The following is a 23,313-nucleotide window of genomic DNA, read 5'->3' as shown; positions in this document are numbered from 1 at the left end:
ACCGATCTATATTCTATGTAAAACTGATGGAGTGGAATGGGCAGACATGCAACTTTGATGAGATTTCTGAAGCCTCCCTAAGAGCTGTGGTTAAAAACAAGCCTGGCTGCTGGAAGTGAAGGTAGAGTGATGTGGTATGGTACAGTACATCTCTTGATGCTGCCCACAGCACAGATTTACACATGGAAACCCTCCTTCCCAAGAACGGAGCCCTGTGTCTCTCTGCTGCTGGCTCCTTGAGTAGAGGAGACTCTGCTTAAGTGAATATTTTTTCCCATCTCAAGTAAGTGTCTCATGTCAGTCCAGAAGGAGAGAACAGTGAATGTGTCTGGATGCGCTGGATATTGCAAGGCATTAGAAGCGCACACTGAACCACAGTCAAGTCGCAGAAATAAACAGGAACTTGAAAAAGGCTCGTGATCGCAGCAGGAAGAATGCATGTCCAGTCCTCTGCAGTCTGGGAGAAGCTGGACCAGATGCAGGAATGGTGATCATTTAAGTCATGCGGAAGGAGACACTTTCTTTCAACTCTGCTTATAGCGCTCAGTAAAGATCCGTGTCACGCTTGGGGACGTCCCAAACGGAAAGCAGTCACTATAGGACAAGGAGTTTGCTTAAGTAGCTCTTCTTTTCCAACTTATCAGGGCTGTCTTCCAGCCGGGGCTCAACTTTTTCCCCTCCTGCCAAATCTTTGGGAATGATCTCATGGACACCACCTCCCCTTCTTTCTCGGAACCTCGCATCTTTGCTGGAGTGCACGTGGCAGGAAAAGCATCAGGAAAGGGCTCTTCCAGCATGACTTCCAACACTTGGTGTGCAAACTCAGGTGCAGTTGTCACCTCTGAACACTGAACAAAAGCAAACAGGTACTAATTTTAGGCAGCACGGTAGGCAGTTGCCTAGGGCATCAGAAGCTTGAGAGCATTAACCCAAGCTTTTCATTTACCAAACATTTTAAAGACCTATATGGTCTTTTTATTTATTTATTTGCCATAATTCTTATATTTCTATACGGCCCACTGGCTGTATAGAAATGGAAAGGTGGCACGCGCTCTTCCATAAGGATTTTCTATATCTGAAGCCAGCTTGGAAATTCTTGGGGTGACATCACACCGTGTCTGTGCAGCCTCATTGTTTGTCATGGAAAAGCCATTCATCCATACACGACTTCCTTCCTCCCCAGACTCCCAGAGATAAACTTTCCATTCTGCCTATTCCCTATAGAAGCAGCCCCCAGCCGTGGCTCTGCGCGCAGCCCTCGCCATCCCTACATCGTGCTTGGGGCCGTGGGAGCAGGGAAAGGAAGGGTATGAAAATGTGAATACAGTCACCCAGTGGATCCTGCTGTGCTGGTGCAGGCAGAGCGCAGGCTGTGGGTCACACAAGGCTTTTCTGTCCCAAAGCCGATTCCAGCACTGGCAGCCACACATCTGCCTGCCAGGTGAGGTGGGCTGCCAGCTGTAGGTAGAGCACATCTGGACAGGGCAGGAAGCAGAACGTGCCGCAAACAAACACAGCAATTGCACCGTGAGGAATTCGATAAAAGATTGACTTCAGCGGGGCTGAGCCGCCGGGTCTGGTGATTTCATGGCTTGGGCCATGCTTATGTGAGGCAGAACAAAAGGCTGGGTGCTCGTGGCACAGCTTGGGCCTGGCTGGGGACAGCAGGAGGGGACGGATAGGGATGCCCAGGCCATGTCTGTCTGTGGTGTGTGGCTTGGGGTCAGGTGAGGTGCTGAGGATGGAGCGAACGTGGCATAAGGAGCGTTAGTAAGTTGGTACCCATTTGGGTCCGGGTGCTTTCTGCCGGTGTTGAAGGCGGTACACTGAGGGGCTGCCGTGTTGCCCCCGTTGGGCTGTTGGGACCCTTGGGCTTTTGGAGCTCTCTCATCTCACACCACCTCCCGACCCGCCTTCCTGCCCATAAAGCCCCCGGCGCCGGTGCCGGCCCGGCTCGTAGCGCCGCGGAGCTTCCCCCTGCCCGGGGCCGCGTTTGAAGGCCGTTTCGGGGAGGTGGAGAGGAGGGGGAGCATTTCCGAGCCGGCCCCCGCATTACAAAGGCGGCGGGGAGAGCGCGGCTCTTTGAAGCTCCCCGACGGCTCCCGCACACCTGCCGCCGAGGGGCTGCGGGCACCGGCCCGTCCGGGAGGCACCGGCGGACCACCGGCGCAGGGGCGGGGGGAGACGCTTCAAAGACGGCTCCGAGGCTGCGGGGGGAGGACGGCAGGGAGGACGGGGGCGGGGGTGGAGGGGGCTCCCCGCTGCCGTCGGGGGCGGGGGGGGGGGCGCGGCCGGGGGAGGGTCCGTGGGGTGGGCGGGGGCCGGGGGCTCCGCTGGCCGCGCCCCGCAGCGCGCAGACCCCGCCGTAGGGCTCAGCTCTTCTCCTCCTCCTCCTCCGCAGGGCGCCCCGTGCCGGCGGCCGCCTCCGCGGGGGCTGCCCCAGCGCCGCCGCCGCCCGCAGCCCACCATGACGGGGCCGAGGCTGGCGCTCGCCGCCGCGCTTCTCTGCAGCTGCACCTCGCCGGTGGCCGACGCCAACTCTTGGTGGTGAGTAAGTGAGCGAGCGGGGCGCGGGGCTGCGAGCGGAGCCTTTGTCCGGGGACGGGGGGCGTCCCGGGGCGGGCGGAGCGCGGCGGCGGCGAAGTGTCTCATCGCGGGGTGCTCTCGCTGCCTGCCCCCAAAGCTCCCCGGTTTTGGGGAGGTGGGATGCCGGCGGCCCGGGAGGCTTCAGTGCGGGGTCGGGCTTTGCGTGAAGGAGCGATGGGGGAGAGGTGGGTGATGTCTCCTGTCTGCAACCGAAGGAGCCCCTTCTCCGGAGCAGCGGGCACCGCTGTCGGCGCACTGTGCGAAGCGGCTCCCGCTCCGCTCCCGCAGAGAAAGTTGCGAGCTCCGTACCCCCTTCCCGTGCCGGGTTCCTCCCGCTCGAGCCCCGGGAAGGGCTCACATCTGGCAGCGTGGGGAGGGGAAGGCGAAAAGCGCATCCAGCCTTCGGGACTGGCAGTGCTTGTGGGACCGCAGCCTATGTGGGACTTTTCTCCGTGCAGGTCGTTGGCCATGAACCCCATCCAGAGGCCGGAGATGTACATCATCGGCGCGCAGCCCGTGTGCAGCCAGCTGCCGGGGCTGTCCCCGGGGCAGCGCAAGCTGTGCCAGCTCTACCAGGAGCACATGGTGTTCATCGGCGAGGGGGCCCGCAGTGCCATCAAGGAATGCCAGTACCAGTTCCGGCAGCGCAGGTGGAACTGCAGCACGGTGGACAACACCTCCGTCTTCGGCAGGGTCATGAAAATAGGTAGGAGCTGCGTTCTCCCTTTAAAAACACGCATGGAAGCGTTGTGCTCTGGTGGAATGCCCTTAGCTTGTCCGTTCGCCCGTGTGCAGGTGCTGCTCACACTGAGCCACCGCTGGACCCAGGGAGGTGGGACACGGGTCACTTTTGTTTGTGCGCTGGTTCTGGGAACAATGGACCTACGTTATCATTCGCAGCATCTGGAGTGCCCTTGGACAGGGAGCGTGGCCCTGAGATGCGGGAAATGCGGGCTCCCCCCCCCTTGGGATCGGCCCCCTCCTCCTTTCTCTGCTATTTTCTGTGTAAACCGAAGGGATCTGTATAATTCCTGCCCCTGCTGGCTGTGCGGGGCGCATTGGCAGGCCATCGCTGCACTTGAATTGAGGTGTGACCTGGCTGCATTGTCCCGGCTCCTTTTGAAATGCAATCATCTGATGGCAAGAAACTGAGAAATCCGGGCTGGGTTTGATGTGTCCGACAGCCAGGACAATAAAGAAAAGGTGTTAAAACAGCCTCTCACACACTCTCACACACATGCACATACTCAAGCCCCTGTGAGGAGGGGTTCTGTGTCCCACCCGCACAGCTGATGCCGAAGAATCCAGGGCCAGCTACTTCTCAGCTCTAGGGTCAGGGAGAGCACTTAATATAAGGGATGGAGAACGGTTTCCTGCAGCCTTGGCTGCCCCCAGCATCTCTTAATGCCTTCTAGGCTCACTTAGAAAGCTTCAGAGCTTGAATGTCAAAGCAAAAGGGCGCCGGGGTGATCGCTTCCATTCAATCCTGAAATTCTTACGTGTCTCTCTGGAGAATTTCAGGGATTTTCCTGCATGTCAGTCCCTAACCCAGCCCATCAGAGCCATTCCCAAGCCCAGCCTTTCTGCCCATCTGTCCCACTCACACCCCAACAAATCCCCTCTTCCCTGGGATGCGCCCTTGGGAAACGCCGTTTCCTGACACATACTTTCAGCTGCTGACACACATCCAAGGCATCTGTGCATCCTTCATCAATCGCTGTTTGATAGCAAGGGTGGCGGCCAGATGAGGCAGTGTGCAATCCCAGGTTGTCAGTAGGGCTTGTGCTTCGGGGTATGAAAACTGCAACTCAGCCAGAGGGAATGGACAGCAAATACCCATCTGATGTCCCTCCCTCCCTCCCATGTAATTTAATGTCCCAAAGAATGAAGAAACATGCAGATTCCCAGAGAGATCCTGATGACCCCACAAGGGTGTATGGAAAGAGATCTTTTTCAACCGTAATGATTCCGTGATTTCATCACCTTCTCTCCAAAATGAATTTGATGCTTTTAGCTTAAAGTGGGAGTGGTTTTGATGAGGGCTGAGGTGGTGTGAGTATACACTGGTTGTGTCCCGTGGTCTCTCTGCTGTTTGGTTTGTGCTGGGGAATGTCCAGGCGGGACCTGTTGGTGTCTGTGAGGTGATGGCCTGTAGCTGCCCACCATTTAAGAGCCTCTCCCAGCAGAGACCTCTTCTATCCTTTAGATCCCTGCTCCAGGGGTGGTGTTGGTTCTCTAAAGCAAGGAGCTGGACACCAGAGGCAGTCTGGAGAGTTTCTGAAGAATCATTGTTGATGTCTACGTGTGTGATAAGTTGTGGAGAGGGATGCTGCCTCTCCTCCTCCCTCTTGGCTCTACCTTCTGATTTTACTTCTGCTGACTTTATAGTGAGATGCTAAGATAAGAAAACAAACCCCTTCATCTCGCAGGTCACGTCAGCTATAAAGCCATTCTTCTCTGGGTTCATGCTGTGTGCCTGTCTCCTGTTCTCAGCCCCTAAACCCAATCCTGGACCACAGCCCTATCCCTGCACGTGGTGCCAATGGAATGAGAAGGGTCTGGAGACTGGAATATCTGCAGAGGCATGCCAGGGAGATGTGGAGAGGGGGAAGGAGATAAGGAAGGCCCAGAAGGTGTGCGGTGTGCCAGCAACCCGAGGCTGCCCACCCACCGCTGCAGGCATGGCATATGCTACGTGACTTCCTGAGCTGCCTTAGATTATTGAGGGGAGGAGAACCTACCCTGGCCAAGTCCAAAGCCTGGGAGAAATTCAGGAGAGCATTCACTCAGAAGCCTGGAAGGTTGGTTTGCTTCTCACCTCGCAGCGCTTGGCGCAGCTCAGGAATGGGAGAGCATCTTGGTCTGTGTTCAATCACCATGCCTTCATTCTGTGTGTGCTAGCAAGGCAGTGCAGCCCAGCAAGACAGGGATTTTCAGGGGAATCGGTAGCACTGAAGTCAGCAGCGTTTTAATGTTGATTCTTCGTGGTGTTTCTGTTATTGTGAGAATCACCCTTAGCTTCTGAATGTAATTCCTGGCTTGTTCGACAACTGTATCTGCTGACGTACAAAGTTCATCCTTCTGAAGATGATTCTTGTCCTGTCAAGAGAGATTTTAGATGGCATATGTGCGTACTCTTACCTTATATACAGATATATTCCTTATTTCTGTCTTTATGTAGAAAAGGGCAGGGCACCCAAGAAGTCCATGTTGGCATGTCCCTGGGGGAGGAAGGAATACACAGCCTGTCATCTCCCGCAGAGAAAACTGCAATGGGTGAGGGGGACTTCCAGGACAGTGAGTCCTCTTTGGAGCCATAGATCTTATCTCTTCTGCCTTTTCAAATGCAAAGAGGAGAAAAGGAGTCATAAAAAGACAAGAACAAAGAGAAATACTTTTCCCAGAGACAGGAACACTTCAGAGAAATGCTTTTCTTTTTTTTTTTTTCCTGTAGTCTTTTGAAGCTACAACTTTTCCATTAGAAAAAGCCAGAGCAACACACTTCCTTCTCTTTTGCTTCATTCATGCAGCTACCAGCCATCAGTTTGCTTTCTGTTAGCAAAGAGTTTCATGCACACATCTGATTCTGCCTCCCAAATCTAAACTGCATCAGCTTAGCACCATGGTTTGTTCTGCTTCATGTACAGCTAGGAAGGCAAACTACTGCTGCTTGTTGCAGACTCTCCCGTCACCATCCCAAACTTCTTGTGCAGATCCAGGAACTGCACTTATGAGCTCCTTATGCGGATGTGAAGATTGCACACTGAGTGCTGCTCCATCTGAAACATGTGGGTGCTTAAACAGGGACAGTGAAAGTGCAAAGCCAGCCTGCCACACCGCAGGAATTGCAGCCAGCCTTCGGGATCCTAAGCACCTGGAGTCATGCGGCCACTGCTGAGCAAGCTGCAGCCCCAGGAGGTCCAGTCCCCATGTGTGTTTCCAGTGTGTTTCCATCTCTCCCAGTACCAGGAGTGTGGCTCCCACTGGGCACTGAACAGGAAGGCTGCTCTGTCTGCGGGTCTCCCACCACACGGGCACAGTGGTAAAGCTGCACAGTGGGCCATTACCTTAAAACTAGCCATGCCATGTAAAAAACTGGATTAGTTACTGCAAAAGGACCACAACTGCCCTACGGGCTGCTGTCAGCTGAATTATCTCGACTGGGAGTCACTCCTCTTTGCATCTCAGTCTGAGAAGGTTTTTGGGGCACAGTCCTCTTCCTTATGATTCCCTTACATGCTGAATCCTGCAGCATTTTATCACTTTGTGTACATGACAGAAGCCCTTAGTGAACAGCCTTCATTTAGTGGGGAAAAAAAATGAATCCCAAGTTGCTCTGCAAGGTGGGTGCCATTCACAGCCTCGCCTTTGTCTTGGGTCATTACCACTAAGCTGGTGATAAGCCGCTATTAATTGCAGAGTGTTGGCACATGCAAATTGGAACAAGAGCATACCAAAGGCATCGGCTGGGTCCTGCTGAGGGAGCTGGCACTGAGCGTGGTGACAAACTGCTCCTGGGGCACCCAATAAATCCTAATTTATTGGGGAGCATCTGAGGGTCAGCTCTTGCTGGGGTTCGCCATTTATGGTTCACCAGCATCAGATCGCTTATTCCATGAAGCTTTGGCAGTTGTACTCTTAATCACCTGGGAGCATGGTGACATAATAACTCCGGAGGAATTGGTTTAAGTATTTATAACAATGTATGATGATAGTGCTGGTGTGGATTCCCCCCCCCACCCCCCTCTTGCAGAGCCATGGCAATTCACAGCATTTGGCCCATGCTGCAGTGTTATGGCTGCACTGCTGCCTGGCTCTGGCTGTGCCAGTAGCAGAGAGCAGGAGATCTGGAGCAGCTGCTGGGATGCATCCCAAGCAGGGCTGTCTCATGCGTGTACAAGCAGAAAGTCATAGAATCATTTGCATTGGGAGGGACACTTAAAGGCTATCTGCTCCAACTCAACTGCAGTGAACAGGGACACCCACAGGTAGATCAGGTTGCTCAGAGCCCCATCCAGCCTGACCTTGATTATCTCCAGGGATGGGGCATCCACCACCTCTCTGGGCTTCACTGAATCTTTTCATTTATTGTTGTGGAAAAATGGTTTCCTATAGTTTATCTTGAAGCAAGTCTCAGCTGACCATATTTAACCAAAATGAAACTGGGTGTGCCCCTTAAATATGCTTGTCCCAGTTGAAGTGAAGCACTTCTAGACTGGTATCTGGTGATATGAAGTGCTCCCCCTGCACAGCCCCAACCTCACTAGTTGTTCTCAATGGCTTTTGGCAGGTTGGTGGCATCAGCTGTTATTTTCAGCAAATAAATAACCTGGTTCCTCCAGGTTAAAAACAGAGCATTGAGGGCCATAGAAATGATCCCAGGGATGGAACACCTCCCTTCCAAGGACAGGCTGAGAGAGCTGGGGCTGTTCAGCCTGGAGAACAGGAGGCAGCAAGGTGACCTGAGAGCGCCCTTTTTCATATCTAAAGGGGTCTATAAGAAAGAAAGGACAAACTCTTTAGCAGAACCTGTCCTGAGAGGACCAGGGGAAATGGTTTCAACCTAAAAGAGGGAAGATTTAGATTGGTTATAAGGAGCACTGGAGCAGGTTGCCCAGAGAGGTGGTGGATGCCCCATCCCTGGAGATGCCCAAGGTCAGGCTGGATAGGGCTCTGAACAACCTGATCTACCTGTGGGTGTCTGTGTTCACTGCAGGGGGGCTGGATCAGATGGCCTTTAAAAGTCCCTTGCAACTCAAATGATTCTAAGGGATGACCTAAAGCAGGGAGGGAAAGAAGGCTGAGCAGCCCCTGCTTGTGGTGTTTCTGTTTCTTTTGGGCAAGGTTTAGCATTTCCAGAACTCTTAACTGGACAAACATAAGTAATAAATAATAGACCCTGTGGAACAGCACTACATACTCATGACAGACAGATTCTTCCAGGCTGTATCAGAAATCTCAGCCCCTTTCTTGGTGCATGTCAGAATCAGGTTTGGTTTTGCTCCTGGCCATGCAGAAACTGCCAGCACTGGGCAGGCAATTACTTGGGGTTGTTACTGTGAAGAGAAAACATAAAAGAGATGCCAGCCTGTGTTAGGGTATTTCTCCCTTCACCAGAGCAGGTTGCTTCATTTACACTTGACCAAACAGTTAATTTTGTACACTGTTTGATAAAAGAGCTTCATCTGTCATTAATTTGCTTCTCGCATTCTCCTGCAGGTAGCCGAGAGACCGCTTTCACCTATGCCGTCAGCGCCGCCGGGGTGGTGAACGCCATCAGCCGTGCCTGCCGCGAAGGAGAGCTGTCCAGCTGTGGCTGCAGCCGCACGGCCAGGCCCAAGGACTTGCCCCGAGACTGGCTGTGGGGTGGCTGCGGGGATAATGTGGAGTATGGGTACCGTTTCGCCAAGGAGTTTGTGGATGCCAAGGAGAGGGAGAAGAACTACGTGAGAGGCTCCGAGGAGCAGGCTCGCATGCTGATGAACCTGCAGAACAACGAGGCTGGGCGCAGGGTAAGATGAACACTGACACTTCCCAGCTGGTGAGGTTGTGAGATAGCGAGGTACCACATTACTTGGACGTTTGGTGAGGGACAGTCCCACGATGCCTGCAGTAACTCCTTTGAAACGGTGTTTGGTCCCATTTTCTGCATTTTTATGTATAGCACCAACAATACCGACGATACGATATTCCAGTTTTAGTGGTTGACTTCCACTGTGCCTAAAGTCTGCAAGTTTTGGGGCCTGCTACCAAAATTATGTGCCAGGTTCTGGTGCCGGTCCAACTTATGCCATAAATATAGGTGAAGCTGTCCCCTTTTAATGCTTCCAGTGTATGTGAGTTTGCTTAATTTGCAGGAAAGGTGGACTTGGGAGCTCTGGGACTCAGTGGGTTTTTGTTTGAGTTGTTTTGCTTTAAATTTTCATTTGTTTTGCTTGGGAGGGTGGAGAATCTGCATCTACTTAGAAAGGACAAGCATCCCTCATGGAATAGCGATGTAAAAGTGACGTCTTCACTGCATTACATACTTTGAACATCTTGTATGTGTGGAGTCACAAATTTGCATTACTACAAATAAGAGTCCTTTGTATAACAGGGAGTGTATGTTACCAGCCTTTTTAACAGCTTGTCCTATTGCCTTCAGAGAACCAGGGATAGAAAATGGTCAATAGTTTGAGGGACGTCTGAACTTCAATAATATCTGAATTAGAAGATCAAGTTAGAAGACGGTTTGCAGCGTGGCTAAAACATCACCACGACTTACTATTGCTGTTGCATGTGTTAGAAACTGAGTTGTGATTTCGAATGATGGCATGATTTTTGATGGAGGAAATTTGTGTCTTCCTTAGGGATACAGCTAAAACCAGTTCTGTGCTTCCTACTACAAGTGCACTACATTGTTTGAACTGTGCTTGGAGTGCTGCAGTGCTTGCACTTCTGCAGACAAGACCCTCGAGGCAATTTCTTTGTCTCCAGTTAGCTCAGGACTTAGACAAAAGCTTTCCTGAGGGCCCAGCAAAAGACAATGTTATTTCAAGGTTGTTTCTGGTAGACTCTGTAGAACAGATGGCCACAGAAAATAACCTTAGATTAGGTGAACACAAGTCGTTTAGATTAAATTGAATGGAAGTATAAACCGGTGTGTAATTAAGTTCGTGGATTTCAAAGAACAAACTGATAAAGTAAGGGAGCCAGTTAGTAAACTCAGCCGAGGAACTTGGTGTGGAGGAGGTCTGGAACTTTTTCAAGTCAAAGATGCTAAAGCCATTACAGTTCTGCATGCCAAGCAAGAGGAAAAAGCTTGTAGGAAGAATATCCAGACCTCACTGAATGAATTACTACCAGAAAGAAGCTGTTAGGAATAGACCGAGAGCCTACAAAGAATGGAAAAAAAGAACTGATAGCAAATAAATAACAAAAAACTCTGTCTTAGAGGTCAAGAAGTGTAAAGATGAACTGTGAGAACAGTGAAAAGTCAAGCTGAGTCAGACCTTGCAAAAGGTAGTAACAGAAACAGCATAAGTTACTCTTTCTTTTGTTGTTTGTTTTAATCTTAGAAAATTGAAAGAGATTGGAAGAAAGGAGCTGCTGTTCAGTGAGGATGGGGCTGAGTCTAAAGACAGAGTAGTCTTGCTCTCCAGAGTAAGTGAATGTTTTACCTGGAGCTTTAAGTCAGAACGAGTCATTGCTCTTGGTAAGGGCTACCATATGTCTGCTGCTCGACGGAGAGGTCGTTTTCTGTCCTCAGCACTTCTGCCTAGAGAAGTGAATGCTCACAATGTAGAATTGTAAATCCTCCTGAGACTGTGCTTTATGGGGACAGCCAGGCAGAGTGCCCTGGGAAAAGATATTAGTGATGCTCCTGGCACCCTGCGGAAGGAGGAGGCAGATCTTCTTCTCAGATAGGTAGGGGAAGAGGGGCTGAACAGCAACTGTTCTACTCTACTCTGCTGTTCAACTACTGACGTTTAGAGCCAGCAGACTTGGGATGGTTGGGATTGTCCAAGAGGCTGCTGACAGAGAGGTGTTTGGGATTGGGTTGAATGGACTGGATGATCCTCTGAGGTCTTTTCCAACCCCTAAGATTCTGTGACTCACATGGGGGTCAAGCAGTAGCAGCAAAGGGCTGGGAGAATGGAGGGCTTTAGAGTAAATGGGACAGGGGTGTCAGGGTGGATTGGATAGATGAAGGGGTAGTGAGGAATGTGGATGCTGGGATCAGGAAAGGAGATGAATATGAATGGATCTAGACTGAGATAACCCTGAAGTGACTTTGCTATGAGTTTTGGGGTTGTTTGGCCAGTACAAGGCAGCCTTTCCTCACAGCTCTTGGAAATGTTAACATGTTGACGTGGCAGAAAGGGGAACCAAAAATGATCGCCACAAAAGTGGAAGCAAAAATTGGGAAACTTAAGGCCCTCAAGATGCAGGGAGAGTCCTTTTAGTGCCCTGCCATTCTGAAAGAGCTGGCACCTGGTAGCACGGGCAGAGTGACCTTGGTCAGAAGGACATCTCACAATTCTTGAACATTGATCATGCAGTCATTTAGGATATCATTGATTTACTGGAAGGCAAAATAGATTCAGTAGGTAAATGATAGCTAAATGACTTAGCTGAACTTCTATGAGATAATTCATATATTTCCCACATGAAAACACTTGGTTAGATTGGAGAAGTTAAGAGATACAGTGACTATGAGATGGATAAGAAAATGATTCAAGGCAGGGTGTCAGTAAGTTGTGAGAAAAGATGCATATTGATCTCAGCAAAGCTTAATTAGCAGACATATTCAAGGTCTTGCCTCAAGACTAACACTTAATATTTTGCTTCTTAGCCTTGGCACTTGAGTTAGGAGTGTGGTGATGAAATTTGCTGATTATGCAGTGGTGGCAGATATTACAAATACGGAGAAGAAACTAATTTCACATTGAACAAAACTGCATTGAAACAATCATTTCAAGGTCCTGCATGAAAAACATTTTTACTCATTAGGAAACTAGAAAGAAGTTGTGTGCAGCTGTCAACTGAAGGTGACAGCAGATGCAGTGTGTCTCCTAAGGTGGCAAGTACCCTGCAACATAAGAAGGAAAGTCTTTTTGTAAAACATGGGGGAATAGTAATGGCATTGTACTAAGCTCTTGTAAGGCCCCAAAATATTGTATGCTCTCATATTCCCAAGTAAAATGACCCCAGACTAGAGAAGGGTTGTTGTGCTTGACCCATGGGATAGGAATCTTTTCTTAAGAAAGCAGGCTAGAACAGCTTGCCATGTTTAGCCTAGCAGAGTGAAAGCTGAGAGAGGATATGACTGATGTCTACGTTAGTGGGAGAAATAATAGCGAAGGAAAAGTACTTTTTAAGCAAAAGGCCAATTTGGCACAAGAGCAAATGGGCATAAAGTGAATACGCTTAAGCTGGAAATTAGAAAAAGATACTTTATCATTGGAATTGTGATCAGAATAATGGTGCCTGAAAACCTAATTGCTTTAAAAAGGGCACTCAATACATTTAAGAAAAGCATTACTTGAAGTAGTGCCTACAATAGCAAGAGATTGTACTTAATAACCAAGGAGGTCCCAGCTAGTCCTACATTCCTGAATGTTTTCACTTCTGAGATTCTGGTTTTGCAAAGAAGAAGGTGCATATGTAACTCTGTATTCCTGAAAGTGCTGCTGCAGTAGAGGAGTAGTGGAAGGGGATGTGGCAGTGAGCACTGCTAAGCAACCACCAGCTGCCGTCCCTTGTGCAGCCTTGCTCCCACTTCCCAGCCTGTGTTTGAATGGATGATGTTTCTGATTTCCAGGCAGGTTTTTGGCAGGTGATCCCACTCAGTTTCCTCTAGGTGAGACTGTTCTCTAATACCCTGTGGAGCTCTGAGGGCAGGAGGGAGGATTGTCCCTGCTCTCAGCACTTCTCATGAGGAGCTGAAGGGGCCAGGAAGGAAACAGAGTCCTTTTATCTTTCAGGGCACTTCTGACCCCATCACCCCTTCACTCCACGTCACAGTCCGTGTGGTAATGCTCCTGGCTTTATTGCCCTTGTTTGTTTGTCTTTGGCTGTTATCTCAATATGCTCTTTCCTTCCATCTGTCTCTTTTTTCCAGTTGGTCTCCATTACCCTCTCTTCTTTCACCCATTCCTTATCTGTCGCCCTTGTCTGGCGGGCTGTAGTGGTCAGTCCTTCTGCACTATTTACCCAGTCAGCATATGGCAGGCTTCAGTCATCAGTCACTCAAGCCAGTGCCAGGAGAGCCTGGAAGGGGGTCTGGCTAATTGACCACATAGGAATTCCCCATTAATTCTCTTCCTGTTCCCATTCTTGCAAGAAAAGAATTGGAAGAGAACTTGGGCTTATGGGAAAGGGCCTTAAGCCTTTCCATTAGACACATTTTCAACCTGCTTAAGTGGTGTGGCCATCAATCAGACCCTGCTTTGAGAAGTACACATGGGGTCTGTTATTCTTTACCTTGACCCTCGCCCAGTCAGAAAGGAGCCCTCCAATTTCCTCTGTGTTCTCCCCATCCAGGCAGCCAAGGGGAGAGGGGAGAGCCATTTAGAGGCTGAAGCCGGTGTTACCTCAGTGGGATGTCGATGGCGGGGGCTGAGCGGCGCCATGCTTACCTGTGGTAACTGGTAGCACTCGCGTTCCCCCGCACGGCCGTCACCCACACGGGCCAGATGTTTTGAGCATCAGTTGCTTAAAGCCAAGTCGGAGTGAACTCAGCCCCATGACATTCACTGAGAGAGATCGGGTTGCAGTGTTTTTCTAAAGGAACAAAGCCTAGGATTAGGAAGAATCATAATACTTTATAAAAACGTATGCAAGGGCAAAGGAGGCACGAGTGGCCTGGGATTTGGCGGAGCCGTAACCAGAAAGTGCTAACTAAAGCTCATAATGAGCAGACTGGCAATGTAGTGAGGATATAGTAAGTGTTTGGAGCCTGGGAAATTCAGCTGTAGCTGTCTGGTTGTTGTGCAGCAGGAGTTTTTAAGTAGCAGTGTGGTTGGTCCTCCACACTTGCCCTTCAAGCCAAGACGACTGCTTAACTCCCAGCCTGTAGCTGGTACTCTGCACTGTGAGCACTCGCCTCCACAAATTGAGCTCCAAGGAGCAGAACTAAAGCTCCTCTGTTTTCAGGACTCAGCCCATTGATTTCTTGGGAGCTGAGTTGGCCTCCGTGTGATTTAGCCATTAAGCCCAATTGAATCTTCGCTAACTGTGAGAAGCACTAGGTGTTTGTTAGAGCAGGAGCCGCCACTTGCTTTAGGAGAACTCTGACCTCTCCCTGCTAGTCCGCAGTGCAGTCATACGCAGAAGGATTTGTTTGCAGGATCGCCTTAATCGCTTGTTTCTTGGCAAGCGAATGTGGAGAGCTGAGAAACTTTCTTCTTTGTCAATGAGTGAGGCAGGAAAGGAACCTCAGACTTGGGCTGCTTTCTTCAGCAGAAAGCCTGTCTGGAAGATGTATCGCTGACTTCTTCAAAACATCCTATTTTTTCTCACGTTCCTTGATCTCCCCACCCCAGCTGCAGCTGGTGGTAATTCTGCAGCTGATGCCAAATAGCTCTGTTTGGCATGTGGGATTTGGCAGAGGCAGTGCCCTGCAAACGTGCAAGAGGCAAGATGGCCATGAGAGAGCAGATGTCAGCCTCATATGTAAAATGCAAAGAGCTCTGCAAGTCGAATGCTGAACACTTGGTAGCTCTGACTGAACGCCGATGCCAGCCCTTCACTGTGTAAACTCCGAGTTCCTGTTAGCGCTGACAGGGTCTCACATAGCCGGCAGTTTGGTACCTGCATCTGCAATTAATGGTAAGAACAAACCCGACCTGCACTTGAGGGCTTTTTTTGTTTTGTTTTGTTTTCATTGGTTTTGAGCTATGTTATTGTAAAATGTTGTTCAGTTTCTCTCTCTCCTCCCAGCTAGTGCAGGGAGGAGGAGAGTGGGGGCTTACTTGCTCTACTGAGGCTTTTACACCCACTGGCATAGATTCTCCAGACCATTTGTTCATTTTGGTGTCCTTCCTTGCAGTACAAGGTGCTGTATTTTCAGGGATGTGATGCATCTTAAGCCTCTCTTAGATTTCTGAAAATGGAACTTGAAGTATCTCAGAGAACACAATACTAGAAAGTGTGTTTGCTTTTTGAAGCGTATGTCCTTCTGCTTTGCACCAGTGATTTTACTGCAGTGGAGTATATGGACACGAGATGGCGCAAATTTGCAGCTAGGGCTTAATTATCTGCTGTTCTGGGAGACTGGTAACGCGTGGAAGAGATGTGGATGGCAGTTTGAAGATGTTCACCTTCCACACCGTGGCTACCATCTCCGCTCCTTTTTCTCTGAAAAACAAGGATCCCTCTGGAGACTGCAGGGAATGAGATGCTCGGCAGAGAGAGAAGGGAAAGACATGGGTTCGTATATTTATTCCAAAAGGACGCAGGTCTATTCCTAGAGCGATAGCATCAGTTCCTGTTTTAGTTGGCAGGAAATGAGCAGGTTTCCAGGTGTTCCCTTGTATCAACTGTGAAGGGAAAAATGTGCAGTAGGGTGGTCCATGGGGCATGGGGAATTTCCAGAAGCACAAGGATAGGGCTCTTCCTCATGGTCTTTCTTGTTCCTGATCATGCCATCAAGTCAGCAGCCTGCTGGAGGAAAAGAAGGTGGGGTGGGGGAAGCCATGCTTAGCAGCAGTATGACCAGAAATATTTAGGGAACTGGCTTGCAGTTGGAAGAAGAGGAGATTTTTATCTGTTCTGAAGGATGAAACAGCAGAAAAAGGGGTATAATCAAAGCTCTTACGAAAATGTGGTTGCGGATTCATTGTACCAAATGCCAGCTGCTGGGTTAGTGAGAATGCTGCGTTGCTGACCGTGCTGCTTTCCCCGCAGGCCGTGTACAAGCTGGCGGATGTGGCCTGCAAATGCCACGGCGTGTCAGGCTCCTGCAGCCTCAAGACATGCTGGCTGCAGCTGGCAGACTTCCGCAAGGTGGGCGACCTGCTGAAGGAGAAGTACGACAGCGCGGCCGCCATGCGGATCAGTCGCAAAGGCAAGCTGGAGCTTGTGAACAACCGCTTCAACATGCCTACACAGGAGGACCTGGTCTATGTCGACCCCAGCCCGGACTATTGCCTGCGCAATGAGACCACCGGTTCGCTGGGCACACAGGGCCGCCTGTGCAACAAGACCTCAGAGGGCATGGATGGGTGTGAGCTGATGTGCTGTGGACGGGGCTACGACCAATTCAAGAGCGTTCAGGTGGAGCGTTGCCACTGCAAGTTCCATTGGTGCTGTTACGTCAAGTGTAAAAAGTGCACAGAGATCGTTGACCAGTACGTCTGTAAATGAAAAGAGCCACCAAAGCAACAAATCTATATTATATAAATCTATATAAATATATTTTATATTTGTATAAATAAACAGATGATGATAATAATTAAAGAAGCTTATTTAAGAGACATTTTGGTTTTGAGATTTCCCCCGTCAAGCTGGCTGCATTGTCATCCCTCCCCTTCTGCCAGGGAGTTTGTGTGTGCATCTCCCCTTGGAGGCTCCGTGCAGGGTGAAGATGCCACAGAGGTGCTGACAGAGTGAACCCCCCGCACTCACACATGCACATACACTTACACATATACACCATTTCACAACAGAAACCAAATCGGCAGCAAGGAGAAGGGTAGGTGCTCCCTTCAGTCTCAGCATTGCATCTCAGTGTTTTGCATTGTTCCTGGACATCTGAAATCACAGCCAGGCGTGGCAGAGTCCTGGTTGTGCCAAGTGTCAAGCCCTGTCACCCCACTAAACACCAGTGGGGATTTTGGAACCAAATCTTGATCTCTCTGAAAGGTTTTGTCACGTGAAAGGGAAAGTTACCAAGGCTCATGCACAAGAACACAGCTTAAACTCCACAGTCATGTAAAGCATTCCTGGATGCTGCAAAGCCCACAGCATGACAGCAGAAGGTCTGCATGAGGAGGGAAAGTGAGACCTGCGGCTGGGAGTCCAAGTGAAGCCAGCACCCAGCTCCTCCGTGCCACCAGGACACAGGGGAAGGCTGTCCAGCTCAGTCTACGTGGCAGCATACAAGAGAGAGAACTTCTCCTTTTAATCCCATGCTGAAATTTGTAATTGTAGAAGAAAAGTTGCCAATGCCAGGGACGTTTGCAAAGGAGACATACTTCATATTCTGCCAGAAGTTTTGCGTACTTGACTGCATAAGCGCTCCTGATGCCGCTGCCGTCTTTCCTCTTTGGAGTGGGTGCAGGTGGTCACCTTGCTTGGCTCTGTTGAATCCTCCTCACCACCGTCCCAGATGTATAGTTTCTCTTTAATATTAAACACCCCTCAATTAAATCTCTTTCCCTCTGTTGCTTGTGTATATGTGTGGTTTTGTTTTATTCCTTTTTGAGGCTCTTTATTTTGCTGCTTTATATTTCAGAGACTGGGGGCCTTGCTCTTCCCCATCTTAAACTAACCGCAGGTAAGTTTGCTCCCAGAATGTGGGCATATATTCTCCGCTCAAAGTTTTTTGTGTACTTTTTGTTGGTATATAAGCGTATAATAAAATTATACCAGGGCAGAAGCAGTCACTGATGCCTGCTACCCAGTCTTACAGCTTTGGAGTCCAATTCATAAAGCAGGGAACAAATGCTGTTTCTAGCACAAGACGTTTCCTGTGCCTCCTGGCATCTGCAGAGCTCATTTGCAGTCAGAGAACAATCAGGAGAGGCCAGTCCCAAAAATACAAGGCTTTGCTAATATACATCCTCTTTCTTACTGACATTCCAAATGGGTTTCTAACTTGTATATTTTAAAAATGCACAAAATATGCCAATAAGCAAAGAGGCAGTCGTGAAGATTATTGGTTTTTTTTTATTAAACCTCTGTTTCTTATAAAGTATTGCACTTTTACAGATCCCGCCATTTCAACCACCAGAGAAGAATTTCTATGTACCTTTCATACTTCAAATATTTGAGGACTCCAGAAAAGCAGAAGGAAGAAAAATTATGTTTCATAATTAGGAGCCGTTGTTTTTTTAAACCAACGTGTCCAGTTTTTAATTTTATTTTTTTTACTCCGACAGGCCATATATTTGCTGGCATCTCAGAATGCAGTTTCTTGGAATATAAACAGTGGCCTAGATTTATTTTATTATATAAAATCCAAAGCCAGTGGTATTGTAATTCAAAGTAACGGAAATAGTTTTCCATGCATGGAAAAAATGTGAGTGCAATGGCCTGATCCAACTCCCATTAAACTTCAGTGGGAGCTGGACTGAGCCCAAGATCAGATCAAATGTGTGAGCTATTCACTCCTGGGATACTATACGTTTCTAGCCCAGTAATAAAACTTGCTCTACCTTGGATACATCTAAAAAGACCATTCCTCCCACCGTCCGCGCTTCGTGTTCTTGTCCATTCTCATTGCATCAGTCCTTGAAGGTGTCAGCTATTTGTATACGGCACCCTCAAGCATTGTTAACGTGTCCAATAATTCCAAATGATTTTACTTGGCCTTCCCAATAAAGACCACACATTTAAGGGAGTCCCAGCTCTTCTCGCCGTTTGGCACCACAGTTAATTCTGTGGGTGTAAACAACTTTGGGAGAGGAAAAGTTGGCATTGTTAGGGACTGCTATTCATTTGGGTGTCCCTGGGTACGTCCTTCTCTTTCCACCCAAAATTTTGTCTGGATGGAAATACGATGATTTTGGCTACTTGTCCCAGAACTCTGAACAGCCTGCTTGGAGCCAGTAGTTCCTACTGGACTGGACTGGGACCATAGAGATGGGAGAGAAGTGACTATTCTTTCCCTCCCTCTTTTTTCTTCCTTTTTTTTTTTTTTTTTTTTTTTAACCAGACCTAGGTTTCAGCCTTCTCATCTATATGATAGTTTTGTGTCCAAAAATGTGACTCCACAATGCACTAGCTTAAAGCTTCATTTCTATGGTGCCCACACATCGGAGAACCAACCCCCTCAGGGTGACATTAAGTATAAAATAAGTTGGAACATAGCAAGTTCAGTTTGATGCAAAGCCAAAGAAAAACAGTAAAGTAGGAGAACTGCTTCTTGACTATGAAAGTTCAAAAATGATGTGTTTGAAGCTGTGTCTTGTTGGGTACACAAAGTTGTAGAGGCATGTGGGGAAGGGGAGCTGAGCTTCATTCTGAGCTCTGCCAATGACCTGTTCTGTAGTCTTCAAGTTACTTCACTGTAATCTCCAGTCTCCTATATAAAATTAAGAACAGAATACCTCCTTCTTCTGATGAATAGTGTTGGTTTGGGGGGCACAGCAGGAGCCTGGAAGAGGAAAGGCTGTTCTCCGAAACAGAGGTAAAACACAGAACTTGTTTTTGTGGCCATTGAATATCATGTGTAGTGAGAGTAAGGCTGAGGGGTAGTAGCCTGGTTTCTGAATCAAATACCTGCCCACTTGAATTCTGTTTGCAGTTTCTTATGGATAAGATATTCACACAATGCGCTATTTTATAGCATGTGCTGGTTAACTGACTGCCACATTCCAACCCTGAAGTCGCTGCACTTCAAGGCTGATAGAAATGACCACCCGTAAGTCATGTAAAACTAAAATATTTTGGAGTTAAAGGCACTACGCAAACACATGGTTATTGCAAGTCACTGAACATCAGCTCCTAAACGGAGCAGAACAGGATGCTAATCTGTCATCATTTTCCAACTGGTTGGTAATATATAAGTTATAAAGTGAATGAATGAGGCCTTAGTACACTCTGCTGCAAAGTAAGCTAAGCAACAGCTGACACAGGAACGAACCGAAACTTTGATAGTAATTAGAATAAAAAAGGTAATGGCAGGGTTGTGGGGAAAAATTAACAAACCTTTTAACGCCACTGGAGTCACAGCCACTTGCATTGTTTGGAGGTTCCTATTCTTTGTCTCCAAGAAGTCTGCACCTACCCAAAGTTCAGTGTAACTGAGAGAATGCTGCCTTCTGCAATTCAGTAAACAGCAACGTGGAATCTGACTTGTAGTTTAAGTTCACCATATGCTGTCTACACAGACCCAAGTTTTATAGCCCTGATAAAGCACAAATGAAGCAGATCTTGTTCAGTCATATACAATCAAACATGCAAAGGTCTCTCTCTGTTCACTTGACCTGTCCTGGGAGAAGCCTGGTAGGTTTGAATTACATTGCAGGAGCAATTCCTAATCACCTGTGGCTACAGAAATACAGGCAGGATTTTCATCAGCTGACACAAATGCAGAACATCTCAAGGAGAAATACCTTTCAGCAACTAAAGGGCATTTCTTAAGTATCTGTCACAAGGTTGTCCAGAACCAGCTGCTTATATGGACATTCATTTTCATTCAGCTTTTGTTTAACTACATTAACTACAGTCAGATTAAGTAGTTTCTAGAAGAAACTCTGTGAAATAAAGTTCACTGGATGGCATGCTCTGAAAAACCTCTTGTGCAGCAGACAGTGGGCAGATATTACTATATTATATATATATATATATATGTATATATGTATGTATGTGTATATATATATAATATAATATATATATACTCCCATCAAAGGAAACCCCTCTACTCAAAGTTATACTTTGGCTACATCTAAACTATGGGTCCCAGATGTGCATGAACTTAGTCCACAAATGTATCTATCTCAGCCATGCCCTGACTCCTTGCCAGGGCGCTGTAGGCATTTCTTATACCCCACACAAAAGGACTGATGGATGCACAGGCCATCAAGCATGCAGTCTGTCTCAGCCCCAGTTCCAGTGCAGATAGCAGGTGGCTTTGGGACTGGGCCATGTTATGAGCATACCAGCTCTGAAGTCTAAATATAACCAGCCTCAAAGATAAGCAAAACAGATTTCTGTGGCCAACAGGACACCTACTGGAAGGGACAAAAAGAATCATGATCAGCCATTCTAAATCCCAGAACAACAGTGATAAAAACCCATTGTATAATACAATGATCACAGCATGCTCGTGCCTTCCTGTTGAATTACCCACTATCAGACCTCTCCTGCAGGGTTACCATTCCCTCTTCTTTCTTAGCTCTGCTTAAACGACAGTTGAAATCTATTTTTTGCACTAGGATACAAAAGGTCGTAACCTGTTCATAGCATTTCCTCAAAGAAAGAACAGGGGAACAAACAGTAGAGTCAGGAATTCAGCCTCTATGAGCTGGGAGAAGGAGTTTCTTTATTTCTTCCTAATACAGGTGAGCAGCCATAAAATGGAAACCAAAGCACGGTTGAAGCTAGCAGAACTAGGGCTCAGTCTTCACTTGAATGAGCGGACTCTGGAAAATTTAACTGTGAGTAGCCAGAATTTGCATGCCTCCACAGTGAGTCACATGGAGAAAGGGTTCATGGGTTCTTGCCTTGTGATAAAAAAGTCCTCCTCCCTTTTCCAGAGAAAACTATTAATGTATTTAACCACTAGATATTGTGTCAAAGCCTGGAAAAGTGGCTGGAGTGTACAGGAGACATGTGCCAAGAAAGTTATTTGGTTTTATTTCATTTGTTTGCCATCGTAATGCTTTCTGTCTATTTGTTAATTCGGACTATGCCACCTGTCTTCTATAAAGAGCCAGCGTTTCCTTGTAAGTGGGAAAGCCAAAGCATTCTTTCCATTTCCACATGAGCAGATGTAACACTCTGCAGACATGCCTCTCCACCACAACCACCCCTAGAAGAAACACACCCTCCTTAAGCACTGATCTCTGAGTGTTGCCTCAGCTCTGAGAAGCGCAGCGAGAGTGCCCGCAGCTCTCCTTTGAAGTGATGCGATGTGATGGGAGGCCAGTTCCACACAAGTGCAGTTTCAGCTTGCAATGCCAGTATTACTTAGACCAGGGCCTTCTGACCCGTGAGAAGGGTTGTGCATCTGCTAGGCAGCATAGGCATGAAGATCTCACACAAGTCCTCCAGGTGTAGTGGTGCCAGTTCTGTTGTGCACTGGCAGAGAACAGGGTTGCCTACTGGCACACCCACAGCAACATGTCTGCGTAGCACATATATAAAAAGAGATGTTACCAAAATGTTTTCCTTGCTTCCATTATTATGTAACATTTTTGGTAGAACATCAAAGCTAGGCTTATGTTTTAAAGCTATTTGGTCTTTTTTGCTTAAGAGAGAGCCTTGCTTTGATTTTTCCTTTCCAATAGACGGTATGTGTTGGGAGCTCTTCAGCAGTGGACAGGAAGGTTCTAGGAAGCCTCTAAGACATCATGCAGTTTTCTTGTGAAATCCCATTAATAGTTGGGGCTGTTCTGTCTTTACAGGAAGATAACGCTTCTGCCACCGCCTTTTATCCTCACTGCTCTGCCACTCTTGCTTCTCTCATTGTGCCTTCAGCACTGAGGGAGTTTACAATTTGGGCCGGAGCTCATTAATTTCGGCCTCTCTGTCCTTTGTATTTCATTTATTCTTCTCACAGGGGTTGGGACTGGCAGGCTGGACCTGGGTCATGTTGACACAACAGCCTGCCCCTGAGATGGCCCAGCAGTGACTTAGGGACCACATTGCCCAGAAGGGAGAAACATGACAATCAGGTTGTTTGCCTAAATGCCACAGTTACCTCCCCACACTGCGTGTTCAGGGGGAGCCGGGTTTGATCACCCCGTGGCACTGCTGTCAGCCATCATGCTGGCTGTAGCAGTGAGCACCACCCCTCGGCATGCTGCCAGAGCACGAGATGAGCATGAGATAGGGCAGACTGCTGTAAGGAAATGCAAACAGAATGAGCAGGCAAAGGTTCACTGGGGGCCAGGGAAATAGTAACGCCAATTCCCTGCCCCCAGGCCCTGCATAGCGCTGGTGTCATAGGGTGGCAGCCATTCTGGGAAGCACAGAAGGCAGCAGATGTTTTTGCCAGTGGAAATGAAGCAGTTTAAAGACTTGCTGAAATGAGGCATATCATGTAAGAAAAATGTACAGGCTCTTCCTTACCCTAGGGTAGTTTTATTCTGAATCACTATTTGTCTTTCGGCTGTTCCTAGAGTGCCATGTAGTTGTGTCAGTCTTTTGCAAAGATTGCCGGAGCGTCGTGACCAGTGCAGGAAAAGCAGGATGAGGCATTACACATTACAATGATGCCTTTCAGGGAAAACAACAACAACAAAACCAAAGCAAACAGATGTGGAGTAGAGCCAGCGTCACACTGAAAGTCACAGGCACTGCAGCTGACTGTAGCCCAGCTTTGCTCACGGCCAGCATCAGTGTTGAGCCAGTCCC

The 23,313-nt window shown here is 48.3% G+C and overlaps 1 protein-coding gene across 1 annotated transcript in view; it reads left to right on the top strand.

Moving 5' to 3' along the window:
* The window catches only part of WNT5B (Wnt family member 5B), a 59,858-nt gene extending 42,403 nt beyond the window's left edge, over positions 1-17,455 (top strand). Inside the window, exons 2-5 of the mRNA XM_015865368.3 lie at positions 2,402-2,547; positions 3,045-3,292; positions 8,806-9,098; positions 15,976-17,455. Of these exons, the coding sequence (XP_015720854.2) occupies positions 2,402-2,547; positions 3,045-3,292; positions 8,806-9,098; positions 15,976-16,434 (1,146 nt within the window). The 3' untranslated portion in view covers positions 16,435-17,455. The remainder of the gene's footprint in view (positions 1-2,401; positions 2,548-3,044; positions 3,293-8,805; positions 9,099-15,975) is intronic.
* Positions 17,456-23,313: the final 5,858 nt, after the last annotated feature.

Source organism: Coturnix japonica, chromosome 1 (assembly GCF_054131305.1).
Source record: "Coturnix japonica strain WE chromosome 1, WE-NBRP24, whole genome shotgun sequence".
In the NCBI taxonomy this organism is placed as follows: Eukaryota; Metazoa; Chordata; class Aves; order Galliformes; family Phasianidae; genus Coturnix; species Coturnix japonica.
The sequence above is the reverse complement of the archived record's forward strand: the minus strand, read 5'-3'. Positions and strand labels throughout refer to the sequence as shown.